Source organism: Scophthalmus maximus, chromosome 5 (genome assembly GCF_022379125.1).
Source record: "Scophthalmus maximus strain ysfricsl-2021 chromosome 5, ASM2237912v1, whole genome shotgun sequence".
Lineage (NCBI taxonomy): Eukaryota > Metazoa > Chordata > Actinopteri > Pleuronectiformes > Scophthalmidae > Scophthalmus > Scophthalmus maximus.
In genome coordinates, this window is record NC_061519.1 from 26,557,501 (window position 1) to 26,584,046 (window position 26,546).

At 44.9% G+C, this 26,546-nt stretch overlaps 1 protein-coding gene and 1 long non-coding RNA gene across 6 annotated transcripts in view; one reads left to right on the forward strand and one right to left on the reverse strand.

Moving 5' to 3' along the window:
• Positions 1–24,668, reverse strand: part of larp4b (La ribonucleoprotein 4B) — a 27,027-nt gene extending 2,359 nt beyond the window's left edge. Inside the window, exons 1-17 of one of the 5 annotated variants that reach the window (XM_035634213.2) lie at positions 24,035–24,668; positions 18,639–18,772; positions 13,490–13,643; positions 11,717–11,899; positions 10,832–10,910; positions 9,895–10,031; positions 9,394–9,497; positions 9,031–9,141; positions 8,825–8,878; positions 7,829–8,047; positions 7,571–7,677; positions 6,991–7,254; positions 6,316–6,340; positions 5,947–6,114; positions 5,663–5,856; positions 5,107–5,218; positions 1–4,454 (exon numbers count right to left, since the gene is read on the reverse strand). The exon at positions 1–4,454 is cut by the window's left edge and continues 2,359 nt beyond it. In XM_035634213.2, coding sequence (XP_035490106.2) covers positions 4,119–4,454; positions 5,107–5,218; positions 5,663–5,856; positions 5,947–6,114; positions 6,316–6,340; positions 6,991–7,254; positions 7,571–7,677; positions 7,829–8,047; positions 8,825–8,878; positions 9,031–9,141; positions 9,394–9,497; positions 9,895–10,031; positions 10,832–10,910; positions 11,717–11,899; positions 13,490–13,643; positions 18,639–18,719 — 2,328 coding nt within the window. In that variant the 5' untranslated portion in view covers positions 18,720–18,772; positions 24,035–24,668 and the 3' untranslated portion in view covers positions 1–4,118. Of the gene's footprint in view, positions 4,455–5,106; positions 5,219–5,662; positions 5,857–5,946; positions 6,115–6,315; positions 6,362–6,990; positions 7,255–7,570; positions 7,678–7,828; positions 8,048–8,824; positions 8,879–9,030; positions 9,142–9,393; positions 9,498–9,894; positions 10,032–10,831; positions 10,911–11,716; positions 11,900–13,489; positions 13,644–13,886; positions 14,323–18,638; positions 18,773–21,282; positions 21,598–24,034 lie in introns of those variants that run through there. The other 4 variants (XM_035634210.2, XM_035634211.2, XM_035634212.2 and 1 more) reach the window with 4 other exon arrangements.
• Positions 23,408–26,105, forward strand: LOC118310894. The gene is made up of 3 exons (XR_004793861.2): positions 23,408–23,531; positions 25,380–25,433; positions 25,823–26,105. It is a non-coding gene; the product is annotated as an uncharacterized LOC118310894 (long non-coding RNA).
• The last annotated feature ends 441 nt before the right edge of the window (positions 26,106–26,546 follow it).

The window sequence follows — 26,546 nt, forward strand, 5'->3', positions numbered from 1 at the left end:
TAGTGTCATGGTTTTCATGAGGCGTCTCTCCAACCTGAAATATTAGTTTAATGCCTCTGCTGCAGACTTCTCATTTACTTCTGTTGGATTTCTTCTTATTATTATGAGAGAAGAATTCAATAAAGAGCCACTGCTGCTGTCAAGTAAAATTCTGAGACGTAGTGATTGTTTTTCATTTCACATATAATAATTTCCTGCGTCAACAGAAGGAAGCCGGAGCGTTGAAGAGGATGTTGGTGGACACGCAGCCTCGTTTTTTTCGATTGGTGCACAGTGAGGAGGGAGGGGCCGGGTGGGGGCGGGGCTGAGGTCACACCTGTACACACCAGGTGTCACACCTGTACACACCAGGTGTGACCGACGCCAACAGGTGAATGGAATGAAAGACAACTGACCGGAAAGAGGAAACAAATGACAATCAGACGACCTTCAAACTCCACAGCTAAACTCCAAAGAAAAAAATACTAAGTTAAAGAAAAAGATTTTTTCAAAAAGCACGACATTAAGTTTTTTTTTTATATCCTACATCCAGCTCGATAGCGACATTAATAGTTCAACAAGAACAAATATATTTTTTTATAATCATTTTAAGGTACCTCTTATATTTTTCTGAGTATTTACAACTGTACAAGCAAAAGCACACACTTCAAAGTGCCCATATTTAATACAGTATTGACTAATTTGCATTTACAAGATTTATATCCCCCCCCCAAAAAAACCCAAACAACCTGAAACTATTAAACAACAAAAAAGAAAAAGAAAAAACGATATTCTTTTTCGTACATTTTACAAAAAGAAACAAATGCTGCTAGATCTGAACTTCCTGTCAACGACTTGTGACGTCTCGTACGACTAAATATTTTCCACGTGTCGTCGCTTCGTTAAACGTTTTGGGGGATTTTTTTTTTTCCGTGCGTGTCAAAAGAAATAAACTCTCTTATGCTTTTCTCGTATAAAAAGTTAAGGCAAAGTCATTTTTCAAGTTTAAATAAAATTCAAGTTTCTCAAACACTGGATGGATTTTTTTTTTTTTTTACATTTTGTGTATATATTTTTTCTTCTCCCTAAAAAAAACCAAACAACTGGCGATATTTCTCATGGAATAAACAGCACTGGTTTATAAATAAGTGGAAATGGCGAACATCTTTTTTTACCATTTCCACCGATGAGAGAAAAAAAAAATCGACTCATCCGAGTGCATCTCAGTCCTTCAAAAAACAAACAAACATTTTTTTTTATATAGCAAACTCAAGATAAGCGTCCAAATCAAAAAGCAGCTATGAGCGGTGTTTAGTGAAGCGTTCCCTTCTCCCGACGGACTCCCGTTTCTTCCTCGTGGGAATATTTATCCCGGAACGATTTATTGTTGCAGGAAGACTTTTGTCGAGACACATGCGAGGTCCCACGTCGCGCACGCTTGTGTTTCTCCCCCCAAAACAGATGCCGTGTGTAGAACAGTGGTTTATTTTCATTATTAATATCATTATTATTTTTTGTTCTTTGTTTATTTAGGATAAACAAGGATTTTTTTTTCCCACATCTGAGGTGACAACTGTGAAGTGTTATCAACCCGAGCCCACGACTCGAGGAGCAGGGAGGGAAACTCGCCGTCGAGTCAGAGAAAACTTTTACATTTTCATAATTCTTTGCTTCTTGTTCACCAGCTGATGACGTTTATTTTGAACGAGTGAAACATCCCGGGACTCGGTTGGCTCATCTGTCAGAGTGGCTGCTACAGTAAAACAGACGTAACCGAACCGAAGCAGAATTTTATTTAATCCAACAACGTCTCCTCCCTGAATCTGCCTCCTCGCTACTTCATCTCTTACGATCCACCGGCTCTCGTCCAGAGCGGTCCACCACGACACCACCGACCTGCGTCTGGTTGTAACCGATACGTTTGTTTTTTTTTACTTTATTATGAGTTTAAAACTTTAACTCCTGTCGGCTGCGGGTTTATCCCAAGAAAGACAAAAAAAAAAACGTGAGTGAAGTAAAGCAAAGAAAAGGTCAATCTTTTTTCTTTTTTCTTTTTAAATCATCACTTTTAAACTCAGGACAAATCAAAGTGTGCAAAACTTGGAAGCAGAAGCAAACCGACGTCTCCAGACGCACAAACGGAAACGACGACGAAAGAACCCGAGTGGTGAAGACCCGACGCCGAAGGAAAAAGGAGGAGGAGCTGAACATCAACAAGACGGTGTCACGTTCCCGCTGTCAACCCGCCGGCTCTCGTCTCGTCCTCTGGTTCAACGGGACTCGGAACAAAATCTGCCACAACTCCAACACGGCAAACTACGTTCCACAAAACCAAAAAAACAACAACAACCCACTTTTTCGTTACCTAAAACACACATAAGACCTAATTCAACAGTCTCACCTTCCATATTCATTAACCCACTGCAGCTCATCCGATATAAAACCAGAGGCCAAAACCATCCAAACCAGCGCAGGCACCGAATCCTTCGGGGGAGAAAAAAAATAATCAATTATTAGCTTTCGGTGACGAGCCGTCAAAAATTTAAAACGAGTCGGACAAAAACGGTAAAGTCGTCACACGAACATCCGTCCCCTGAAGACTAAATCTTCAGTCGTCGTTTCCACGGAGACGGTGATATCGCCAGCGTCCTGAACTTTTAATTTCCTGGAAATGAATTTGCATCTTGGTTTTATTTCCTCGACTTTCAGGATCATTCCCCGGTTTTTGCTTCAGGTAGGAAAAAAAGAAAAAGTAACGCGGGAGAAAACACAAAAAGTGCAAACAGAAAGTTCTGCAGATCCAAAGTCAAATCAAGTATATCTACATTACAGCGTGAGATGAGTGGTAGTCAGAGAGGAATTCCAGGATTTGAACGTTTAGCACCAAAACTCGGAGAAAGAACCGGAAACAAAACGCGCCGCTGGATGAACGTGTTGAACAGGAAAAACATCAAGACTCAACAGACGATATTCAGAAACAGTCGACCGACACTTCGCCGGTTCTCGGAGCCAGTGGTACGTTCTTCCCCTTTTTACTACAGGTTTTGATAGGAAACGAAAGAAGAAGAGGCGCGAAAGCTTCCGCCCCCCAAAAGGCAATGCCAAGAAAAAAACAAGCAGCTTCCTCCGACTTGTGGAAAGAAACACCACAAACCACTTTACAGACGGACAAAAAATGTAAGTTTGGCCAACGACAGTTTCCCTCCACTCCTAATTCATCTTGAAGTAAAGTTTTAAGTTCCCGGTGTTCGTGCGAATGCCCTTCCTGCCCGACAGCAAAACCAGCACTGATGTCGGCTAGTCGGCCGTTTGAAGCGAGCGATGTGACGTAACCAGCGACAACCCCCCGTCCGCGGTGTCGGCAAAGAAAGTTAAAAAAAAAAAAAAGACAAAACAATCAGAGGGAGAAAAAATGCAGCGGCGACAATGAAACATTTCAGCAAAAACTCCTCGAGTGGAAATAATTGTGGAGATAAACAAAAACAACACAAAAGGGGGTTTGTAAACCGAGTCTTTGCCGCGATGAGATGACGATGTTAAGTTGCATATGGGATGTGAATATGTATTAAACCTGGCTAATTATGACCCATAATTATAAGCTACATTGTCGCACGTCAGTGCCTCTCCGAGAGAGCCACACAAGGTGGAGGCTGTCGTGCGGCGCCGCACACGCTTTCCCATCATCCACTGGGGCGGCGGCCAACAATGGCCCCCCGCTGCTTCACACACACACACGACTACTTCAACTCCACGAGGCCGTCAGACAGAGTGAATGAGCTTCAGCGTCGTCGTCGTCGTCAGTGCCGACGTACAGACTGACACGACGACGTCATGCAAAAAGAGTGAAGGAGAAATAAAAGTGAAATTAAAAAACGAAACAAAAAAAAGAGCAAATAAATAAGAGTAAAAAGAAGGAGACGCTGCTCTACGTGCACAGTAAAGTGCTTTTTGTCTGCAAGCCCTGATCAAGAAAAGAAGGCGTTCCTCTATGCTTGTTTGTGACTGGTGGTACGGGGATATAAGTATTGAGTAGCCCTGACTTATATTTCCTCTTTCAAACGCATCTGTGGAGCATAGTGGGGAGGGGGGGGGGGGGGGGGGGGGGGGGCGGGGGTCGGAGGACTGGCAGGGAGACTCCCTTACTGCGGGGACTTGGGCGGGGTGTGGTGGGAATCTTTGCTGGGGATTTTCCCCGGGTGTGGGGGCGGGGAGGCCCACCGCCCGGCCGGCCTCCGGGCCTCCCTCGGGGGTCTGCCCGCGGTGATGGCCGCTGATCCGGGTTTGGAGGAGGGGGCGTGTGTCTCTCTGGCCTTGGCCTCCCCTGCGGTAGCGGAGGCGTCCGGGCACTTCCTCTCCTCGCTGCCTGCAGGGGCGGCACAGGCTGGCTTGGCTTCCTTGGGGGGCGGCGGCTGCTGTGATGTCGGAGCGTCCTTCACCCGCTGGCAGATCTCAGCGTAGGAGGGTTTCCTCAGCTCCTGACGGGAAACAACGACGACAAGTGTGAACATTCTGCAGCGTCACAAAACGGAAGGTGGACACTCAGAGGTTCGAGAGGTTGCTGTACTGTGAGTATGAGTGTTATGGATGTATGTAATCCATCTGATGTAATATCCTTATGAAATAGTAGAGAACCCATGAAGAGGAGCTACTGTTTAAGACAGACAGAAGCTAATGGGGATCTTCATTTAATAAACTAAATTAAACAAGCAAATAAAAGTTTCTGATTTTATTTTGTTCCAAAATAATTTTTTTGATGATATGGTGCTTTTGTTGGTATATAATTTATAAATTGTACTTTTGTAATTGATAGTAAGTTTCACAGATAGAAAAAAAACCTTATCCAGGCAAGTTGTTGCATTTGCATATGTTCAGACCGAAGCCTGTGCCCGAGTTTTTTTTTGTGTTTTTTTTAAAAGGCAAACTCTTCTTTCCCCAGGAGCTGTGAGGAATCGACTCGTCTGTCGGCAAAATCGATACGAGACGCTGCAGAATTAAGGCGCGATTAATTTACCCACTTGTATCCAACGCTGGGATTGATTTGTCTGTGATTGTGATGTCTGGTTGGGGGAGGGGGGAGCAATAAAAACAGGGTTGTTGAGGAGACTGAGGTGAGAAATCAATACTGACCGTGGCAGCACCGTTGACTTGCACCGATTTGCTTGCTGTGGACAAAGTGCCGGGAACTCGCTCCACGGACGACTGCGCCTCCTTTGGCTTTGCCTCGGTCACCTTCACCTCCCTGGAGCGAAGAGGGGAAGGAAAGGAAGGAGGAAAGGTGACGCATGGACGTTGAAGTGAGCAGAGAAAGATTATAGGTACTCGATGAGGGGCTGGGCGATATGGCCTATAAATAATATCGCAATATAGTTTTGTAATATTGTGATGCACGATGTGTGCGTGCGTGCGTGCGTGCGTGTCTGAGCCGAACCGGAACACATCTGCCATCTTTTTACCGGAAAACAAAAACAAAAATGAAAATAGATGATTCATTTTCTAAAATCTATTAATCTGCAAATCTTTCCGCAGACGAGGAGGTTATGTTTTTTTGTATCCCGTCCATTTGTTTGTCAGCGCGGAAAAAACCTACTGAACGGATTTTTCCACGAAGCTCGGTGGAAGGACAGGATAAGAACCCAATACATTTCGTGGGCAGATCCAGGGATATTTTTTTTAAATATCTTACGCTGCAGGGAGGGAGGGAGCAGGACTGTGTGGCGGGCCGGCGGTCGGGGTCAATGTCGGGGCCGACGTCGGGGCCGGGGCCGATGTCGGCGAGGGCTGGAAGCTTGTAGGCATCGGGGAGGTGGGGGACCGGAGTGGCTCTTTGGGGCCGGCCGGAGAGGGAGCGCCTCCGCGACTGGACTCCGCGCTTACATTCTGCAATGACGACACACACAAACAAAAAAGAGATATTAAAAATGTTTACAAATCATGTGGGTGAGCGCGACGTTAGTTTCCGTTACTTACCCGTTCCTTGGCGGGTCCCGCGACCACGCTGCTGGCCAGCCGGTTGTCGAACACGTCGTCCGTCTTGAGCTGGCCGGCTGCTCCGGGCAGCGGGGGGAAGCTGGAGAGGCCCAGCTCGAAGCTCGGAGACGGGGGTTTGGGAGGAGGCGGCGACTGCGGCGTCACCCTCTGCGAGACGACGACGACAAACACGGTGTAAAGAGGAGGGACGGCCAGCGTTTGTATAAAAGTCAAACTACAAGAGTTGAAAGTGCTTTAAACTCGTGGGGGATAACAGGAAGTTTACCACCACGTTCGTCGTCTTAATGAAATTATAGAAATACAGCTACTTTAGGAAAAAATACAAGGACAACAAAAAATAATACTTACTGTAAACTTTTCATCCCTCTTTTTCCTAGAAGCAGAAACATTTTTCCTTTAAGAAAGAGAACATCCCAATTTACAAACATCCAGTCGGCGACACAACGACTGAACCTCACAGAGTGAAGAACGATTCTACAACAACCCGACTGATGTCGGTGGTTTTCTGTCGTTTCTGTTGTTGTCGAGCAACTGAGTCGCCGTGTTTCCTTGTCAATGTCAAACGGATTTTTAAGCCGCATTTGAATGCTCATGAACAAAGGTTAAAACATGGCTACTGCAGTCGTTCAATGTTAATGAAAGAAAATATGTGGGGCATATATTTATCCTGCATGCAAATATCTTGCTTATGACATTAACTGATTTACAATTGATTTGTTGTGCTTGTACGCGCCTTATCAGCTGTTTGTGTAGAAACTGGAGGATACCCAATTATAAATCATCTAGGAGACAAAGTCCCAGGACCTGTTGTCACTGCGTCTGCTTTCACCAACTACATGAGTTGACTTATTACAGACATGAACTCTGCGTCCACTCGCTCGCTCTGAATTCTCCGGAGATTCTCCCGCTGTGTTCTCACATAACGAACGTACACGTTATTAACTCTCCGCTCAGAGGCAGCTTGTTAGCATTACGTTGCTACGGCAGTGTTCGCATTACTAATGCATTGACCGAGTGCCGTACCTTCCTCGGCCGATGCCCAGGGAGTAGTCCGCGGCCGCGGGCTCGGTCACTCGCCCCGTGCCGACCGTGTCCCTGCGAGGGAAGGCCGCCGTTGAGGGTAACCTGGTCCTGGGCTGGCTGGTGGGGAGGCGTGTCGGCGGGCTGCTGCGGACCCCGTTGAGCCTGTCGCTGGGGAAGCTGGGGAAGAGCGCCGGGCTGTCCAGGAGCCCCGCGCTGCGGTCCGCCGGGGGGAGTGTCGGCCTCAAGTGAGGTTTACTGTGATTCCTGCGGGTTGAAGGGAAAACAGAAAAATCAACCAGGCATAAGCTGCGTTTAATAGGATGCAAGTAGGGCGGCCATTAACGATCAGCCAAAAATAGTGAAAAAATTAATTTAAAAAAGAGAAACCGTATTCAGATTTCAGGAGACAAATGCAAAATACAGGAAGTATTTCTTTTCTAAAAACGGAACTTTTATTGACTTCCATGGTTTAACATGTGAAAACTCTTCTGATTCTTTTACAATTTACAGTAATAGTGTCACTTCAGAATAATCTCCAAAATAATCTAATCTTTCTGGATCTCGAGATCAGATGACGAACCTGTTCCTGAGCGAGTAGTGTCTGACGGTGAGGGGCGACGTCGCTGGTTTGAAACTGTGTGATGTCGTGAATCCGTTGATGAACTGGTTGTTGTGAAAAGGGGCGACCTGGAGAAACGGGGAGACGGACTCATTAGCAGTCGCAACATCAGAAAGAACATGAAACAAATTTATTTTCAAAATTTGTGGATGTGACACACGATGGTGACACACGATGGTGACACACGATGACAACGGTCACGACGACTGTCCGCCTCACCAGCGTGGGGTCGATGAAGCTGTGTGTGGGCGACCAGGTCTGCGGCGTGATCAGGCTGTATAAAGGGAACTGCTGCTGGGGGCTGTAGACCGGCGGGATGTAGTAGGAAGTGTAGCGCTGCTGCTGCTGCTGCTGCGCGTACGGGTTCACCTCCACCGGCCGGTAACCGTTCTTTGGCATGAAAGTGTTTATGGCGATCGCCTTCGCCTTTATCCTCGCCTGGCACAGGGAGAGAAAGAGAGGGGGGGAGATTAACATCGGCCAGAAAAATGAGCTGTGTTTCCATCTAACTGTCAAGCAGATTTTAAGTAATGTAATGTAGACAGATCAAAATGGACGACACCAACAGCTGATCAGTCAGGTGAGCTCAATGTTTCGCTGCATCAGAATTTATTCGGCCGCGTTGTTCTACATCTCGCATTTTGCGAATTCTACTCTTTTCGCAAAAGGCGAAAAAACTCCTCGTGGAGCAAATAAACCTTTTTGCAGATTAGATTAATCCTCCCCCCAATTTTTTGCTGTTTCCATCAACTTTTTCTTCTGCGATACTTCAAAATGTGAATAAAAACAGGTTGCTGGAAACATGGCTATGGATATATTATTATACTGTTGTTGTTTTTGCATCTATTACAGACACAGGCTCACGTGTCATTTTTAAGAAGAAACTTGACTTTTTTTCTGGAGATTTTCTTTTATTTAAATTGTGTGAAATCTTTTGAATATCTCAAGTCGTAACTCCCGTGTGAAATGAGCTACAATCTTATGAATATAAATTACTTTTCTTTTCCACAGCAGACATTTTGACTCTGCTCTATTCACTGATGGATCTAATTGTTTACACATGTGAATTACCCGCAGAGACTCGTCAAAATGTCTTGTGTGAAAAAGGCCTGTTGAGACGGATTTATAGGACATTAGAAGCGTGGAAACAAAGAGAAGATCGAACATGTTGTTTTAGATTTATTCGGTCGGGGTGTGTTTGTCCACGCGTCCTACCTTGATCGGCTTCTCTTGGAAGGTCTTCACCTCCTCACGCAGATACTGATATGCCTTTGAGAAGACAGAAGTGTGTTACTGACAGCACACGGAGGAACACGCTGTTCTTCACAACAGAAATAAAGTAAACTGAACAAAAAACTGAACAGAGGGACGACAAAAATGTTTTTCTCAGGTTTTGTTGTTGTTGTTGTTGTTGTCGTTACCTGCTGTGCATCTGCTTCTGACTCGAAGGTGATGAACCAGTTGTCGTTGTAGGCAAATTCACAGTTGATGAACTTGGGCAAGTTTTCCCCTTTGAAAAGAGCCTCGACCTCCTGCAGCACAAAAAAAAAAAACAGGTCACAGGAGGTCACTGGAGGTCACTGGAGGTCACTGACTCACGTTTTCTTTTTACTGGTGACGCAATTAAAAACCAGCCGCACATTAAAATAGCAGCTGGGAACAAGTTAAACATAACAACTGAAGTCTGACTCATGCTGGTGAACTGACAAACATCTTTATAAAAACATTGATCTTTATCTTTGTTGCCAGGGCGCCAAATGAAGCGATCGTGCACATTGGCTAACCTCTATGGGTGTGGATTCGGAAACCTCTCTGAGGATCACGATGCAGCGGTTCTGATTGGGTCGCACCTTCTCCCCCTTCTCGTCCACCTGGACCAATGGCAGAGCTGGAGGAAGACACATTACATGATTAAACCATTAACCCTGAAGAAGAAAAATCCTAATTTCTGCTACAGAGTGAAGCATCACCTTATATATCTATTCCATCTATTCAACTGAAAACTGTAAATGAGTCTCAAGCATGAAAAAGATTAAAGACTAATACATGAGGCCATACAGAAGCATAGTGAGTTTGTTTGGAGACCGACCGATATGGATTTTTTAGGGGCCGATGCAGATATCCATATCTTGGAGCACAAGATTTCTAATACCGATAAAGAAATGTATGTACATTATCATTAATCCGTCAATGATTCCTCAGATGTGGTCATCAAACCTTTTACGACAAAGAAATGTAATTGAAGCTGATGAACACGTCTGGCTCTTCGTCTGCGTTTCACTCACAGCGTAAAATGTCCACGATCATCTCCACGTCGGTGCTGAGCTTCTTCACGTGGTCCAGGTTGGCCACCGTCACGATTGGCACGTACTGGTCGCTGTCCATCTGGGAGATGAGGTACATGTCACTGGCCAGGTTCTCCCTGGGGGGTGAGAGGCAGAGGCAGAGGCGGTTAGCGACGTCTGTTTTTTAACAAACCAAACTATAATCTATGACTTTTCCAAGTTGATAAAACAGGAGAGAGGTTATTTTCTGTGGGGCCTTGATCTATCCCAAAAACCAGCATGTAGAGAACGAAACAAGGTTTTTTACTTAAGATCACGCCCCCACAGAGAGAGAGAGAGAGAGAGAGAGAGAGAGAGAGAGAGAGAGAGAGAAGGAGAGAGAGAGAGAGAGAGAGCGAGAAAGAGAGAGAGAGAGGGAGGGAGGGAGAGAGGGAGAGAGAGAGAGGGAGGGAGGGAGGGAGGGAGGGAGGGAGAGAGAGAGGGAGGGAGGGAGGGAGGGAGGGAGGGAGAGACAGAAAGAGAGAGAGGGAGGGAGAGAGAGAGAGAGAGAGAGAGAGAGAGAGAGAGAGGGAGGGAGGGAGAGAGAGACAGAAAGAGAGAGAGGGAGGGAGAGAGAGAGACAGAAAGAGAGGGTGGGAGGGAGAGACAGAGAGAGGGAGGGAGAGAGAGAGAGAGAGGGAGAACAGGTACGATTTCAAAATGAGAAACAGAATCGGCTAAATTTAATTTAAAAAAATATTCATATAATTTGAATATTAAGAATAATAAGTACTAAATTCTGACGGGATCATAGAGAAGCATGGAGAGAAGAGAACACGAGGATCACCATGACGACACGGAGACGTGAGGCTTCATGCCGCCGCTGACAAACCGGATCAATAATCATATTTGGGGAGGCAGATTAATAATAATTAAATGATATAGGAGGTGAACTCACCTGGAGAGACAGAACTCCAGGGTCTTCTTCAGGTGCTCCCTCAAGCCTTCCTGGGGACTCTCCGGCTGGGGGTCGCTGCCTGGTGTGACACACACGAGGGGAAATGAGCTTTTATAAAAATATATGAGCAAATTAAATCTGATCCTTTTTGACCCTGGGGAGGAAAAACACAATTCATAACGAATGAGGTGTGAGGAAGGCTGAGTGGAAGAAAAATGACAATGAAAGCAGGATGTGGGCGGGTCAGAGCAGAGCAAACGCACATGACTGAAAAATATTTATATATATTATATTGTAACTGCTTATTAAAAGTTCCAACAACAAAACTCAACCGGTGTAATTCCAGGGTTAGGAAATGAATCAGTCAATGGACGGGAGACAATCATTGGAAATCAATCAACGATCAAGTGATTCACTACGACCTAAAACAAAGTCAAATTAAGAGATGATATCTCAATGTTCCAGGACTTTTTCCAGACGCAAATTTGAAGTCAGAGTACAAAAAGCCAGATGTTAAAGTTATAAATATTAAGTACAGGTTATTTTATATAATCTTATTATATAAGTAAAAAATTATGATGGAAATGAATCACTTTAAAATCCAACTGTTGACATTCTGATTGTGTTGTTATTATGTTTCAATTCATACACAGAAAGTTAATATTGATAAAATATTGATACCTCCAATTCCGACGTCACTCCGACTGATTCTCATATTAACAGCTTGATATATAAACACTTTGATCAGTCTGGAAACACAAGTATTTTTCCAAAACTTATCTGTATTTTGATATATTTGACCTGGAAATTACAAAATACATAATCCAATTCCAACCAGCCGCCACCAGCCGGCTCCGACAAACATCCGGTCACTAACCAGCCCACCTGTGTGCTCGGGCTGCCCGGCTTCTGGGTAATCCGTGTAGGCCGGCTCCGGGGCCGCGGAGGGGGCCACGGTGGAGGCCACAGCGGGGGCCGGCTCGGCCAGCATCACTGGTACCGGTGGAGGCTCATCTGGGTCGGTTAGTAGTGGCTCCTTGGACGCCTTGTCGTCACTGGCTTCATAGCCTGTGACAATCAACAAGGGGGGGGGGGGGGGGGGGTATGATATTAATGTACAGGACAAACCGCCTCTTGATATTGCCTTGTCTCTAATAATGAGAGAAAATCGGGGGGGGGGGTTTATGTGAGATTTGGTGCAGCTTGATTGGATTCGAGGAGACAGTTGGAGTTCTGAGCTCTTCTGACTCTTTTAGTTATGAATCTCTGATCAGAGGAGAGGGGTCGTTTGAAGTTGAAGGGTCAGATGAAGTGTTACTAAGCCAATATTCTGTATCAAATAAATCTGTAATAACCCAGTGGGCATGGGTTATTACCCTCCTGTCCGCCCATGACAGGAGGGTTTTGTTGGAAGAGAAGTGTTTATTCATTTAATGTTTTCAAGTTTAGAACACGTTGAAGTCTTCTTTTTTGCTGCGACGCGCACATTTGTTGTTGTTGTTGTTTTTTTGCTGGGAAATACATTGGCATATATAACCTTCTAGTAGACATATCTCTTCCATTGATTACTATTAATAAAATATAATGGGAAGAAATGTATGTTTATATTTCATTATTGACAAAATGATAAATGATGAAAAAAATGATGTATAGAATTTTTTGGATCGAATCGCAGCCCTCTGGATCGCAATCGAATCGAATCGTGTGGTGCCTAAAGATTCCCAACCCTAGCTCTAAACCACAAACCCTAATTTTACTTTGCCTTTGTCTATTCTCGCCACTTTTCTCGTCATCGCCGAGGCGCGTCTTCAATCATTCATACTCAATTTAGTTTGAGCTATGAATATTCCAACCAGTCGCTGCTGCCGCCTCCACACAAATGACCACGATTGCTCAGTGTAATGTGCTGAGTGCAGCCAGTGCACAAACAGAAATTATTGATTAGTCTTGATTGACACATCCCAGCTTTTTTTTTTTCCCCCTCCGTCTTCTGTCTACCGAAGAAATTTATGGATAAATGTATTTCAGGAGACTGATGATGTAATATACTCATTCATGGGAAGGAAACTGCTGTTTTTTTAATTCTATTTCTACCTTACAGCAAATAAAGTTCCATCAGTGTTGAGTGATGACGGTGTTATTGAGATGACGGTTGTTTACTGTTACATTAAAGAGTCATGGTTTTATTTTAGACTTTTTGAAATGGAAAGGTCACAAATTTACTAAAATCGCAGCACGTATCTTTTAGCTGTTTCATGCCGATTGGCCCCCTCACCGTAATTTGTCATCGAGTAGAGATGTTGATCAAACCTTAAAGGGGCAGTAAGAGATTCTGGAGAAAGCTTGTTGTTGTTATTGTTGTGATTTTTACTGTTCTGACCGGGCCGCGAAGCCGGGACCTCGGGTGGGTGAGACCGACACACTGACCATTAGGCCAAAACTAAGGAGTTGCAGCAGTAACCGCTAGCACGACAGCTTACCGACGGTGAGGACATATTCGCTGATTTTTACAAACCCCGTATTTCTTTACAATCGCTTACTGCCCCTTTAATGGCCGCCATTTATTCGATATTTATCTCATTAAAGACAAAAAAAAGCCTTTTGTAACAAAGTGACGGGGGCGAACAGTACGTTTTGTTTCCCGACTGGTCGACTGACCTTCTGGGCCGGGGTCGGCCGAACTATCGCAGCCGTCCTTCCATGGCTGCAGGGCAGCAGTTGTGGTGTCAGCACTCCCGCTGGGGTCCAGGCTAAACATGTGGTTGGCCCATGCTTTCGCATTGGGGTTGAGGTCCGAAACCTTGGCGGATTCCTGGGAAGAGAACACAAAGAGTTTTGGTTAGAGACGAGAAGTTGTTGTGTTTTTTTTGCTTATTTGACATCAGATGACGAATGTCTGCCGATGCGTCAGGAAACCAGGTAGTCCCATGACGTGACGTTATTACTCAGCAGCAGAGGAACTACGGTGAAATGACAAACAGAACAGAAAACAAAACTCAAAAGTTCAAAGTTCAGTAAGAACCTAATAAGGTTCAGACTCGTAGACTTGATTCACCTTCTCAGTGTGCGACACCAATATCCACTAGATCGACTGAATGTTCAGGCAGGAGCAGACGCATCGATCGCATCTTCGGACGGCAAACAACATCTGACAGGAACTAAGATACCGGGACATTCAGCCCTGCTGCCTGCTGGGAATACAGGATCAAGGCAGCAGTGCAGTATGCATGTCTCACAGGCCAACAGACTGTAACGCAATGCCGTGGTTGTGAGAGCCAGCGCCTCGCTGAGGCCCTGAGGCACAGCGGTCCAGGCGCTTCCTGCCGGCGGTGGTGGCATGAGGCTCCACTGTGTCCAATCCATGATCGACACACGTGAACGACAGAGTCTAAGTATCCTCGCGGGGAGACGGGGGGCGACCGCAGAGCAGCATCGTTGCGCCTTAAGCCTCAACCTGGACCCTCAACCACGCTCTGTCTGGCCCCCTCCGATCCTCTCTCTCTCTCTCTCTCTCTCTCTCTCTCTCTCTCTCCCCCTCTCTCTCTCTCCCCTCTCCCCCTCTCTCTCTCTCCCCCTCTCTCTCTCTCCTTTTGCCGCTGTTGCACTGTTGAGTCATTCTCTGGCGAAATCCTGGAGCTGAGGAGGAAGGAGTGTCGAGTGTCACACCTGAGCTCCAGTGGTGATGCACTCGCTATCAAACCCTTAAAGGCGTCTCTCTCTCAAATTAAATCAGCCGCTCTCGAGCCTGGGTTTTCATACATCAGTCTGCTAACGAGCCGAGTCGCTGTAATAGATCAGAAACAACGGACGACAGATGGAAAGAAAGAGAGATGAGGCTCACTTGATACATAGCGTTCCCTGGGTCGTGTTTCACAAACGTGGTTCAACATTACCAGATGATTTTTGGGGGATGTGTCGAGGCCAGACACACACTCGCCCTCGCCTGTGATAAAGATCCAGCCTTGAACAAGAAGTCAGAACCTCCCACTCCTCCTGTCCCGACCGGCTGCCATAGAAACTTCTGCTCGACATCACCGGGTGTGCACATTGTAGGCACCGCTTGACCTTTAAATTTTTTTTTTAAATGTTCCCCTCCTTCACAGTGGAATGACTGAGGGTGTATTTTTGGAGGGCGAGGATGTGATTCATCACAATACGTAGACGGAGACGAGTGTCATGAGGAGGGCGACCGCGTGTGGTGCTGGGGTTATTGCTCTGATGGGGGCGAGCTCGCAGACAGACAGACAGTCAGAAGTCAGACAGACAGACATTCAGAAGTCAGATAGACAGACAGATGTAAGACAGACAGACAGAAGTCAGACAGACAGTCAGATGTAAGACAGACAGACAGACAGACAGTCAGATGTAAGACAGACAGACAGACAGACAGACAGACAGTCAGATGTCAGACAGACAGACATTCAGATGTCAGACAGACAGACATTCAGAAGTCAGACAGACAGACAGTCAGAAGTCAGAAGACAGACAGACAGACAGACAGACAGAGAGACAGACAGACAGACAGACAGACAGACAGACAGACAGACAGACAGACAGACAGACAGACAGACAGACAGACGGACAGAGAGAGAGAGACAGACAGACAGAGAGACAGACAGAGAGAGAGAGACACAGACAGACAGACAGAGAGAGAGACAGACGGACAGAGAGAGAGAGAGAGAGACAGACGGACAGACAGTTTTCGGAACATGGGACGCTGAGACGAGGTTCTGATCCCAGTTGGATTTGGAACTACATTTTAATTACTTATAAGATAAAATGAATATTTCCATGCCTGTGAAACATGAACCAGATTATTAAAAAATGATGATACTGTATTTTATTATTTCACTATTCCTATTTAAAGTTTTTTTTATTCACATGCCAAGTTAAATACTCCATAACTCATAATTGTTATATTTTAATCATGTGTTACGCATGCGGCCTGAGCTCTGGACTCTTTTGTCTAAATTCAGAGGTAACGTGTACGTGTGTTGAAGTCTCATAAACCACTTCCTGTAGTCCAACACCGTTCGTTTGACAGCTGGACAAACGACAACTTCTGTGCATACGTCATGAGCCTTTTATGACTATTTTTTTTTGAAAGCGGAAAATGACTTTGCTCAGGAACCTTGACGTCCTGAAGTGTGTGTATTCAACCCCCACAGGCAGCATTCTGGTTCCCTGACCCGCTTTCTTCCCACCACCGATCCACCGACAGCCCGGGGGCATCAGCCCACTGGACTGGACTCCATCAAGGAACCAGAGTTCCCCCTTCCTTTATGCTGCCAATCTTCTTTCCAATCTTGAGCATGCGTGAACGAGAAGCGGAAAAAAAAGACAACGGGCTCTTTCCATTTCCTAAATCTGGAAATAACTTTTTCTTTGCCCGAAGGCCAATCCGCTTACTTCTCACCCATTTCCTCAGTTGCAAATTCTTTCCTATTTTAAAAGAGGCAGATTGAAAACCGATGACGACACATCCCAGAGTTTGACTGAGTGACAGATGCTGGTTTGCTTTCTCCACTCAGAGTGGATTCAGATCGTCCTTCCTATCGTCTTTTCCTCTCTGCTCTTCCTTGACCTCAGTGGAAAACATCATGAGGTCAAGGAAAGGTGTCTAGGAGGATTCATAGGACTTAGGAAAAGAGAATCCGACTCCACTGACACCAAACTACGTCATCACGCGACGGCGGATGTTGTGGACGTGATTATGGTTGTTTCACAAATCACGTTAAGTTTCATCCACAATCTATTTCATACAGGAATGAGGAATCAGGTGTATAAGGAAAGTGACCTTAATGACTTCTGCTTGGCATTATATGTAAAATACAAAAAAAAACTTTCGTTAAAATTAAGTTAAAATTAAAAAAAAAAATTTAAAAATGCAAATTTATTTGACTTTTCAGGGGGGGCGGGGGCTCCCGTTGGTGGGGCGGGGCGCCCCCCAAATTCAATGGTAGGGGAAACACTGCAGCACGTGTTGTGGCGTGTTTGCACCGAACGCGACGTGAATTATTCACGTGAGTAAATCACAAATTCAGTCAATGCAGAGACGGAAAATTAGTAACTTCTTTCGGGCGACACGACATGCGAAGACACGGAATTTTGAGTTATTCTGCGGCCAAGCACAGCGATGCAGAAAACGCGTTTAAAATGTCTCAACATTCCCACCGCTTCCTATCACTGTCACGAAACACTTTTGTCAGAAACTGTTTTACAAAAGAGAGTTTGAGTTTGAGGAATAGCAGACGACCAAAACAAACTCGCGCGTAAAACAAACGGAGGAAACAACGGAAGCGTGAAACGACGAGAAGCCAAGTCGACGCCGTGATGATGAAACAGCTGCTAAATCGTACAAAAGAACATAATAACGGCCGGGGTGTTATCAGTGCGACGACAGTTACTCAACATCTCGTCTTCACACACTTTGGGGTCGAGGCCTCGTTTGACGCGCGGTGCGTAACGCCGGGAATCAAACGTCAACTCTGTGTTTTCTGTTCTGCTACGATGAGGAAGGAAATGTCACGCCTCGGATCAATGGAGCCGCGAAAATAAAAACTGGTTATGGTTGTTTAGTTCTCTCTCTCCCTCTCTTACACACAATCAGCGTGGGAAATCACCTCCTGTCAACAGCAGTGACATCGTGATGTCGTCTGTGGCCGCAGACGCACAGTTGTGACGCAACACGTGATAAAACTTGAACACGTGTTTACACTGCGATCCTTGTTACGGAGGAGTTAAAATATTCAGATACATGTACACATATATTTTTTTCCCAAAAAACTGGCAATGATTCCTAAGACGTCGTTATCAAAACCATATGTTAAAGTCATGTAATTGAGGACAAATATACTGAATTTGATTTTTTTTTTCAATTAAACATTTCTTTTTAAGCAAAATTTACAAACATAAACCATTTCTGCATTGTAAGAGTTTCATATCAGCAAACATGATTGCAGATATTAGACCTTCAAGAGTCAATTGATTAGTAATTGACGACTAAATCAATCGGCAACTATTTTGATAACTGATTAATCGGTTAAGTTTTCTCTTTACTGCATCACAATATATATATCAATATCAAAATATTAAATGACACATCTTTAAATATATATTAACTTGAACAGGTGTTATCACTGCGATCCTTGTTACGCAGGAGAAAACGGTAGTTGATAAAATCTTAAACGATATTTGTGAAATATTTTCTAGGAGCCGATGTTGATACTAGGAGTAAAAATTCTCAGCATATATACATATATTTCCCAAAAAACTGGCAATGAATCCGAAGATGTCGTTACCAACACCTTATGACAAAGAAATGTCATCGAGGCTTGAGATTTTGCAGTTTAAAACCTAAACTTTATTTTAAATTTCTATAAGTAAAAAGGAAAACAGATATATGGAATTTGAATTTAAAAAATCAACAATTTATTTTCAAGGAAAACTGTTTCTGGATTGTTTACACTATAAAAGTTTAATATCGGCAAACATAATCACAGATATTAACTATTTTGATAATCAGTAATCTAAGTAGTTTTTATTGGGGGGAAAGTCAAAATTCTCTGATTTCAAGTTCTTCAACTCTTTTTTTTCCCCCACAACGTACTGCATCACAATATATAGCAATATCAAAAGATTAAATGACGCATATCTTGATAAATAATTGAAAGCACATGGCCCTGCACTAAAGGGAAATCATTCATCATTCATCGTTCATATATCTGTCTGTGTGTGTGTGTGTGTGTGTGTGTGTGTGTGTGTGTGTGTGTGTGTGTGTGTGTGTGTGTGTGTGTAAAACACTCACCAAATGAGAGTTCTCTTTTGCCTCCTGTACTTGCTGCACCTGTGGTTCAGCGACAACTTTCGTGTCCTGGTCAGAAGTCATGAGCCGTCTGCTTCTTGGCTCCTCAGGGAGAAGTCTCTGCGTCACCAAGTAAGCTACGGGGGGAGGGGGGGGGGGGGGGGGGGGGGGGGGGGGGGGGGGGGCAAAGAAGAAAGTTTAGAGTCGAGAAGAGCCGGCGTTCATCGCGTTACTGCGGCGCGACACCGGTTGTAACACGTGCGCGAGGTGAAGAGGAAGGAACAGTGTCCGACAGTGACTGAGCTCTTCACACAGCACGAGAGCTGCTCTTCAGAAGATTTGGGACAATAAATATAATGAATGTGACTCGTCTTTAATGCCAGTTAGTGTGCGGTGCAGACGTGGATATTAATAACCCTCTGTGGTCCTGGGTCAGTCTTTAAAGCGTCTTTGTATTCATGTTCCTTTTTTTAAGAACCTTGTAAACTCCACGTGCATGACGTCGCCTCTTCCAGCATGAACGCAGCTGTGAGCCCGACTCCTCGTTCAATAACTTCGACAAAGTATAAAGCTGCAACAATCCTGAAATACAGCTGAAAAGAAAATGAGAAAAATCTCATTGATAATGACTAAACATGTGATTGTAGAACAGTAAGAAGAGCAAAATGAGTTTGGAATTAAACTATGATACAGTTACAGGAGAGTACGGTGATTTTATTTCACCTGGTTTTGTGACTGGACCTGACTTTGTCGCCACATCGCCTGTCAATAAAGTTGTGTTTCTATTAAAAAAAATCTCCTTGAGCAAACACAAACGCAGACGCCACGATAATTACGTTATCGACTTATCGTACGATACATGAATATGAACTCAATCATTTTTATTGACCTCAATAATCGCCACTGTGTCTACATGTGTTTGTTGAGATGAGGGTGAATGTCAACAACAGTCCAGCGAGTCTTGCTGCTTCTCTCCTCTCATCTGTTCTTGTCGTATGATTAATCAATTACTGGTTTCGTCTATAAAATGTCAGACAATGTGGATTTCTTAGGATTTTTCCACACCGTGTCTTCAAATTGCTTTTTTTGTCTGGGCCTTAACACAAGTCTTAACTGTGGATCACATCTATCTCAACAGCAACACAAATCGTGCAGGACCAATAGGCTGCAAGCTCACGTGATTCTGTATCAAAAAATGGTTTTAAAATGATGACCATGTTTATTATGATAGGCCTACACAAAAGTTAGCAGCACTTAACTAAGATTCCGACCCGAGTAACAAATACTTATTTTTCTACATTCATGTCATATGAGGCGCAGCTCCGGCTCGAACACAGACTATAAAAAGAGACGACGACTCCAAGCGACAACAATCGATCACTAGATACGACTTGTTTTTGACAGAGTTTGAAACCCTGAACAGGAACAGCCCAACAAACAAACCTCGGCATTTATCACACAACGAAACCGCAACTTGAAGACGTGTGAAAATAAAAAGTCATAATTCTCTGATTTCAGCTTCTTCAATGTGAACATGTTCTGGTTTCTTTGCTCCTCTGTGACAGAAAACTGAATATCTTTGGTGTGTGGACAAAACAAAACATCATCTTGGTGGTTTTGGGAAACATGATCGACACCTTATGAACCAAACAACGAATCGATTAATCGAGAAAATAATCGGCAAATTTGTCGTTAAATGAAAATAATCAGAGTCACGTAAGAGACCAGGCCTGCAATCTGTCGATTATTGTTTCGAGTAATTCTCGTCTACAATCATTTCTTCATCCCTACCGTTTCAGCACCAGCATTCCTACTGGTTATCCGCTTCCACTACATCCCACCCAAACGCCCCCCCCCCCCAAAAAAAAAGGATGAGGAGGACGCAGCCGAGTCCAAACATCCCTGGAAACACCTTCTGTCCCGTCGGAGCCGCTCGTAAAGCAGCGATAATCCAACCCCCACAATCGGGGACCTTGTCGCGGACAGAGGCCCTGTGTTTGCATACAAAGCAGAAAAAGAATGGCACGGCTGTTAAGCTGGTGACCTTCGACCCACATGCGGATTCACATACACGGCGTGCGCGTGTGTGCGATGCAGTTGTGATAAAATGGGACGAGACACAAACTCTCCATCAATCTTACTCAGCTGTTGTGTGATAAACGTCTGAGCAGGAGACTTAAAAAACCTGTTCGCCAGCTGAACTGTTCACGGCCACGAACACCAGAAGAACGCGTGAGGTATTTAATAAAGATATCTGTGGTTTGCAGCATATATATATATATATATATATATATATACGAGGTATCAGTATCGGAAATCTGGTACTCCCTTATATCGAAATCAGCCCCCAAAAATCCATATCGGTTAAGGAAAATCAGACGACCAAAACAAACCCGAACGTAAAACAAACGGAGAAAGAACGGAAGCGTGAAGCGACGAGAAGCCAAGTCAATGCCTTGATGATGAAACAGCTGCCAAATTCCACATAAGAACGTAATAACACCCGGGGTGTTATCATTGCACACTTTGAGGTTGAGGCATAGTTTGGCCGACGGTGCGTAACGTCTATTTGGGCTATTTGATCATATCATTCACATTCCCCTTTGTAGAATCAGTCACTTTTCGATGTCGCTGACACCAAATTTACCTCCAGGCGTCAGCGTTCCTTCTCATATCTTATTGAGAACTTTATTCCTGGTTTCTGACAAAGTTGTTAATAATCAACGACTCGCGGCTGGATGTGAAAACCCAGGGTGAACGTGAGACGGTTGATATCCGGCTCCGTAGACAGTACAGGACGGACGATGTTACGTTCGGTGAGGCCAGGTGAGGAAAACAACCTGGGTGCGACGACCCTGCTTCGTAGTCGGGAGGCCTTTAACTACGAAGCAGGATTAGCGGTTATCGAGGCAACTTCAGGTTTAACTCTGGGTTTTGTGTGACGTCCTACGAAGCCGCTTCTCTTCCTACCGGAGGTAAATCACCATGGTGAATTATGCTGAGATCAAGACCTCATCAAAGCCAGTCATGAGTCCAACTGTTGACCAATCAGATTACTGGGAAACCAGCGTCATCATTCTACAGGATCCCGGCTGGGACAAAAGTGTTTAGAGTCCACCTGTAGAACGGCTCCGGTTTTAAGCCACTAAACCACGAGATGACTCGTCACCATAAAACATTTTTATTCTGAACAAAAAAATAATTGTAAAATGGGGAAGAAAAGGGGCAAAAAGGTACAAGACTGTTTACATGATTATTTAATGGGTGATGGGAACTTCTCGTCCCATAAACCATTGCGGATCCCTTTCCAAAGACCTCCAACCAATCAGAGAGGTCCATGTTACACAGTAGGATTGTGGGTAGTGTAGTACTTTCTCAATGACATCGTGAATACAAACATGTTTTACCTCGAAAACAAGGTTGATATCATACGGACTTCTGACCTCTACATGATCATATACCATCATTTCACAGCCTCAGAGCTCGTGGTGAGTCGACCTCAGGTGTTACGACATTATGGCTCATAATCAAATGTTTAATTCAGATATTTGAATATGGATTTTCACTCCCGTGGGCTGTTAAGCTCTTGCTGTTCGAGACTTTTCGTCTAGTTTATCACAGCAAGTTAATACATAGACAAATTAATATTTAAGATTCATTTGAAATCAATAAAGATTAGTTGATTCTCGACAGAATCTCTGACAGTGTTTTGACTTTTTCTTATTCTGTCACTGCAGCTCGGAAAAGGAGGAGACTGTGACGATAAACAGTAATAAAATCTCACGATCCTGAATGAACAGTTCAGTGTGATTGATGACATCACACATTAACCTCAGCTTCTCTTCATCATAAGACAAAGAGGGAAACAAAATATTCTCTAATTAGTAAACTTGATGAATTCCTGTGCTCATCACTTTAAATTTAGAAAAAATATTTCCGGTGGTTCTCTTCAGTTCTAATTATTTTTTTAGAGTGTCACACAGTCTCTTAAAATCAGCATTTCTGTTCGTGTCATATTAAAAACTTAATTTGTGTATTAAAAACGTTTTAGGAAGCCACGGTTCAGCTGTACAGGCACAAATACAACCAAATATATAGAACTAAGTCTATTTTTAACAAAAATGAACATCTCCTCTGCAGCATTGATTCAACAAAATAAATGTTTTCATATCAGCAAACCGTGCGCACACACGCACGCACGTCTGCGACAGTAAAACTAAATATCTTTGGTGTGTGGACGAAACAAAACATCATCTTGGAGCTTTGGAGAAACACGATCGACATTTGTCACCATTTTATGACATTTGATGGACCAAACAACTGATCGGTTGATCATTGAGGAAATAACGACAATGAACATAATCGTCGCAGCCCGTTGGGGAGAATAAATCCTGGATCTGTCCCGAAATTCAACAGGTTCCTTCTTGGCCCGTGCTCCATCCTTCCACCAAGTTTCGTGGAAGTCGCGTTTGGCAGTTTTGGCGTCGTCCTGCCGACAAATCCACAAACCTCTTGCATTGTGTACAAGCAGGGGCGACGACATCACCTCCTCGACAACGCTCACCATCAATATGAGTCAATACTTACGACACAGTCATGCTCGCGCGTTGGAGTCGACACTACATTAATTACCACAGATCGTGGTACAATCCTTGTATGATTGGATGTGCAAGTGGAGGATCGTGTGTGGTCCAGGTTCCAGGGTGGGCGTCACGTGACAACGGGGGGCGGGGTTGCGACGCGACTTGACCCGCTACGTCACAGTGTGCGCGCCACTTCCGCTCCGGGTGCACTGAATCACAACGTCTAGACGACGAGGCCTGGACCACAACACCACGCCTCCCTCTCCTCGCCCCGCATTGTCGCACCTCGAGCCCTGAGATTCAAACCCCTCCGGTAAACAAGCAGAACAAAATAAAAAGTCAACCGACCGCAGCAGCTCGTCCGGGGGCCACGCGCGTCCCCGGTCCCCCCCCCCCCTGCAACTCGCCCTGGAGACGCAGTGCAGGGCGCAGCTAGCAGCGGGCACCGCAGCCCACACATGCCCGTGCCAAGGGGCCATAATGTGGGCCAACTGGGAGCCGGGGACGGGGGCTGCATGTCGGCTGTGACGGACCAATACAAAGGGGTGGAGGGGGGCGTCAGCGTGTTAGACAGTTGACACGAGCTGTAGCCGCCTTGTCTTGTTAGCTGGCTCGCAAAACGGCACCCGGTGAAAGATGGCGACCTCCGGCGTGATTTCGCGGACCAACCCCCCCGCTCCCCCCGCCCCTAAACGTCGTCAGTCAGTCAGTCAGTCGGAGTGATACTGCGTTAGCACAGCAAGCTAACAGGAAGCTAGCCGACGGGAGCAAGCGTCGTGACCGCGTCTGGCCCGTGTGTTGTGTTGCTGCACTCACCTGTCACCTCTCACTGCGGGGCGATGCAAACACTTTGGCGGCGGCGGCTGGTGGCGGCGCCGGGCGGAGGCCTCGAACTGGCTCCCAGGCTAAATGCGCAGGGTGTTAGCTAGCAGGCTACACCGAGCACGCTAGCTGTAGAAAACAGCCGGCTTACCCGCGTTTTACACTTCACCGCGAACGCTCCTCGGATGCCCGGGGGAAACAGCCGCGGGCAGTTGCAGGGCGATGACGAAGCGACGCCCCCCCTCGCAGAAAAAAAGGAAAAGATTTACAAAAGAAAATTTAAAAAAAGAAAATAAAACCTGTCCCCCCCCCCCCCCCCCGACAAGCACTGCAAGCTAGCTGAGACTTAGCTAGGTGGCTAGCTAGCTAGCTTGCCTTATCAACTTTGTGCAGTCGGGCTCGATAAATCTGGCGCCTGCGATTTCAGGAGCGGAGTCGTCGCGGTGCTCTGCGGGAGGTGGCGGGCAGCAGATCCCTTTGTCCCGAACCGAGGAATATCGACGATGTTCGCCTCGAAGGTTCCGATCGATCGAACGCTCGTTACCGTTAAAGGCGACAGGAGGGTTCGGAATGGAGAAGTAGCTGTTTCCTTTCCCTTTCGTGTGCAGCGCCGAGATCGTCAACAACGCGCCGATGAGTCACTCAGGCGGGGGGAAGAAAAAAGAAGAAAAAATTGGCACCTTTCATACAGCTTAGCATCACAGCACTGACAAGACAGCTGGTATTACTACACAGTTTACATTTGAACAGTGACAACCAGAGGAAAATTAACGATATTAGCAATTTACACATTCTTAAAACAATATTGAATTGATAAATTCAATAAAAAAGATTCAAAGTTTTGCCCATCCCTGTACAAATTAAAGGGATAGTTCATTGATTTTGAAGTGGGGTTGTATGAGTTACTTTTGCATAGTTAATGTCACCTTATGGAGATGGTGATCAGCAATGTCCTTTAACGGAGTTCGGAGAAGAAGTGGAAGTAGCAAAACATTTTTGCCACATTTTTAAATGCTTACCTATAAAAAAATATCCGTTCAATGTACGCTGGAGGTCCCCTCTGCAACAGTGGACTGAGACTTACGCTACTTCCATTTCTCCACCAAACTCCGTTAAATGACATCGCTGATGGCCGTCTCCATAAGTTAATATATTAACTATATATAAGTAACTCATACAACCCCACGTCAAAATCACTAATCATCAATTGTGAATCAAATTCGTGAAATGTAAATCACCCTGTGAAACATCTTTAGCATGTGTGAAATGCAGCTTGGCTTCGAGTCATTACCTTACTTTTATTTATTTTTTATCAAACTATAATTGTTCTGTTCAACAGAGAAACTCGTCTGCATGAGATTTGACCACGACACAAAACGTTTCAAACCATCCCGTGAGTGACTTGTGTCTATTGAATGTTTTATCCTGCTCGCTAAGGATATTTTCATTCATGTAATATTTTATCATTAATTCAATTTAATTCATCCAGTTGTCTTCAATTTGCATCTCTTTGGAGTAACTTTGTGTCGTTTTGTAGTAACTTTGCGTCTCTTCGTAGTAACTCTGTTTATCTCTGTAGTAACTTTATGTAACTTTGTTAACTCCTTGTCAACATTTTGTGTTTCTTTATTGTCATTTTGCATCTCTTTACACTCATTGTTGTCTTTGTAGTCATTTCTCATGTCTTATAGTCATTGTGCATCTTTTTCTGGTCAGTTTGTGTCTCACTCTGGTCATTTTGTTACGTTGTGTTCTTTTGTGTCTGTTTTGTGTCTTTTTCAGGGACATTTGAGGATGAAGATGAAATCCCTGCCGGGCCTGTTCTTGGTCGACCTGTGCAGTAACCAAAACACTGCTCATTTTCGCTTTCCTTCACAAGGCAACACTTGCACTGTGTATAAATGTATATAGCTATTTAAAAAAAAAAAAATTCCGCCTCCATTGTTTATTGTTTATTTTTGCTATATTTGTGATGTTTCTACATCTTTCCTGATGCTGCTGCTGTAACAAGCGAATTTCCCCCGGCGTGGGATCAATAAAGTCTATCTTACCTTATCTTAACTCATCCATACTTATCAGTCATTCATTAGGAGGCGAACAGGCGAGCTGCTCGCAGGCCAGCGGAGTGAGACCTCGTCGTGTTTTTCCTCTCTCTGGTGCAGCACCGAAGCCGGAGCTGTCACCACACAGGGCTCGAGTCCCCGCCCCCTCCTCTGCCCGCCCCCTCCTCTCGCGCTCACAGCGGGCCGTCCTGATTGGTCGAGACGGGGCAGTGGGCGCACGCGGACTTACTCGTGATCAGAGGCGGGTGGGTGGGGCTACGTGAAATAGGTGCCCGCTGATTGGCTGTTTCTTGATCATCGCGGATGTCAACAAATATGGATTCTTCTTGTTTTGTGTGTGTTTTGTCTCCCTTTTTGTGTTTTATTATCGGAGTGGATGTCACTGACATATGGATCTAAGTGAAATGCTAACACAAACATTATTTCTTATATCCTGAATAAAA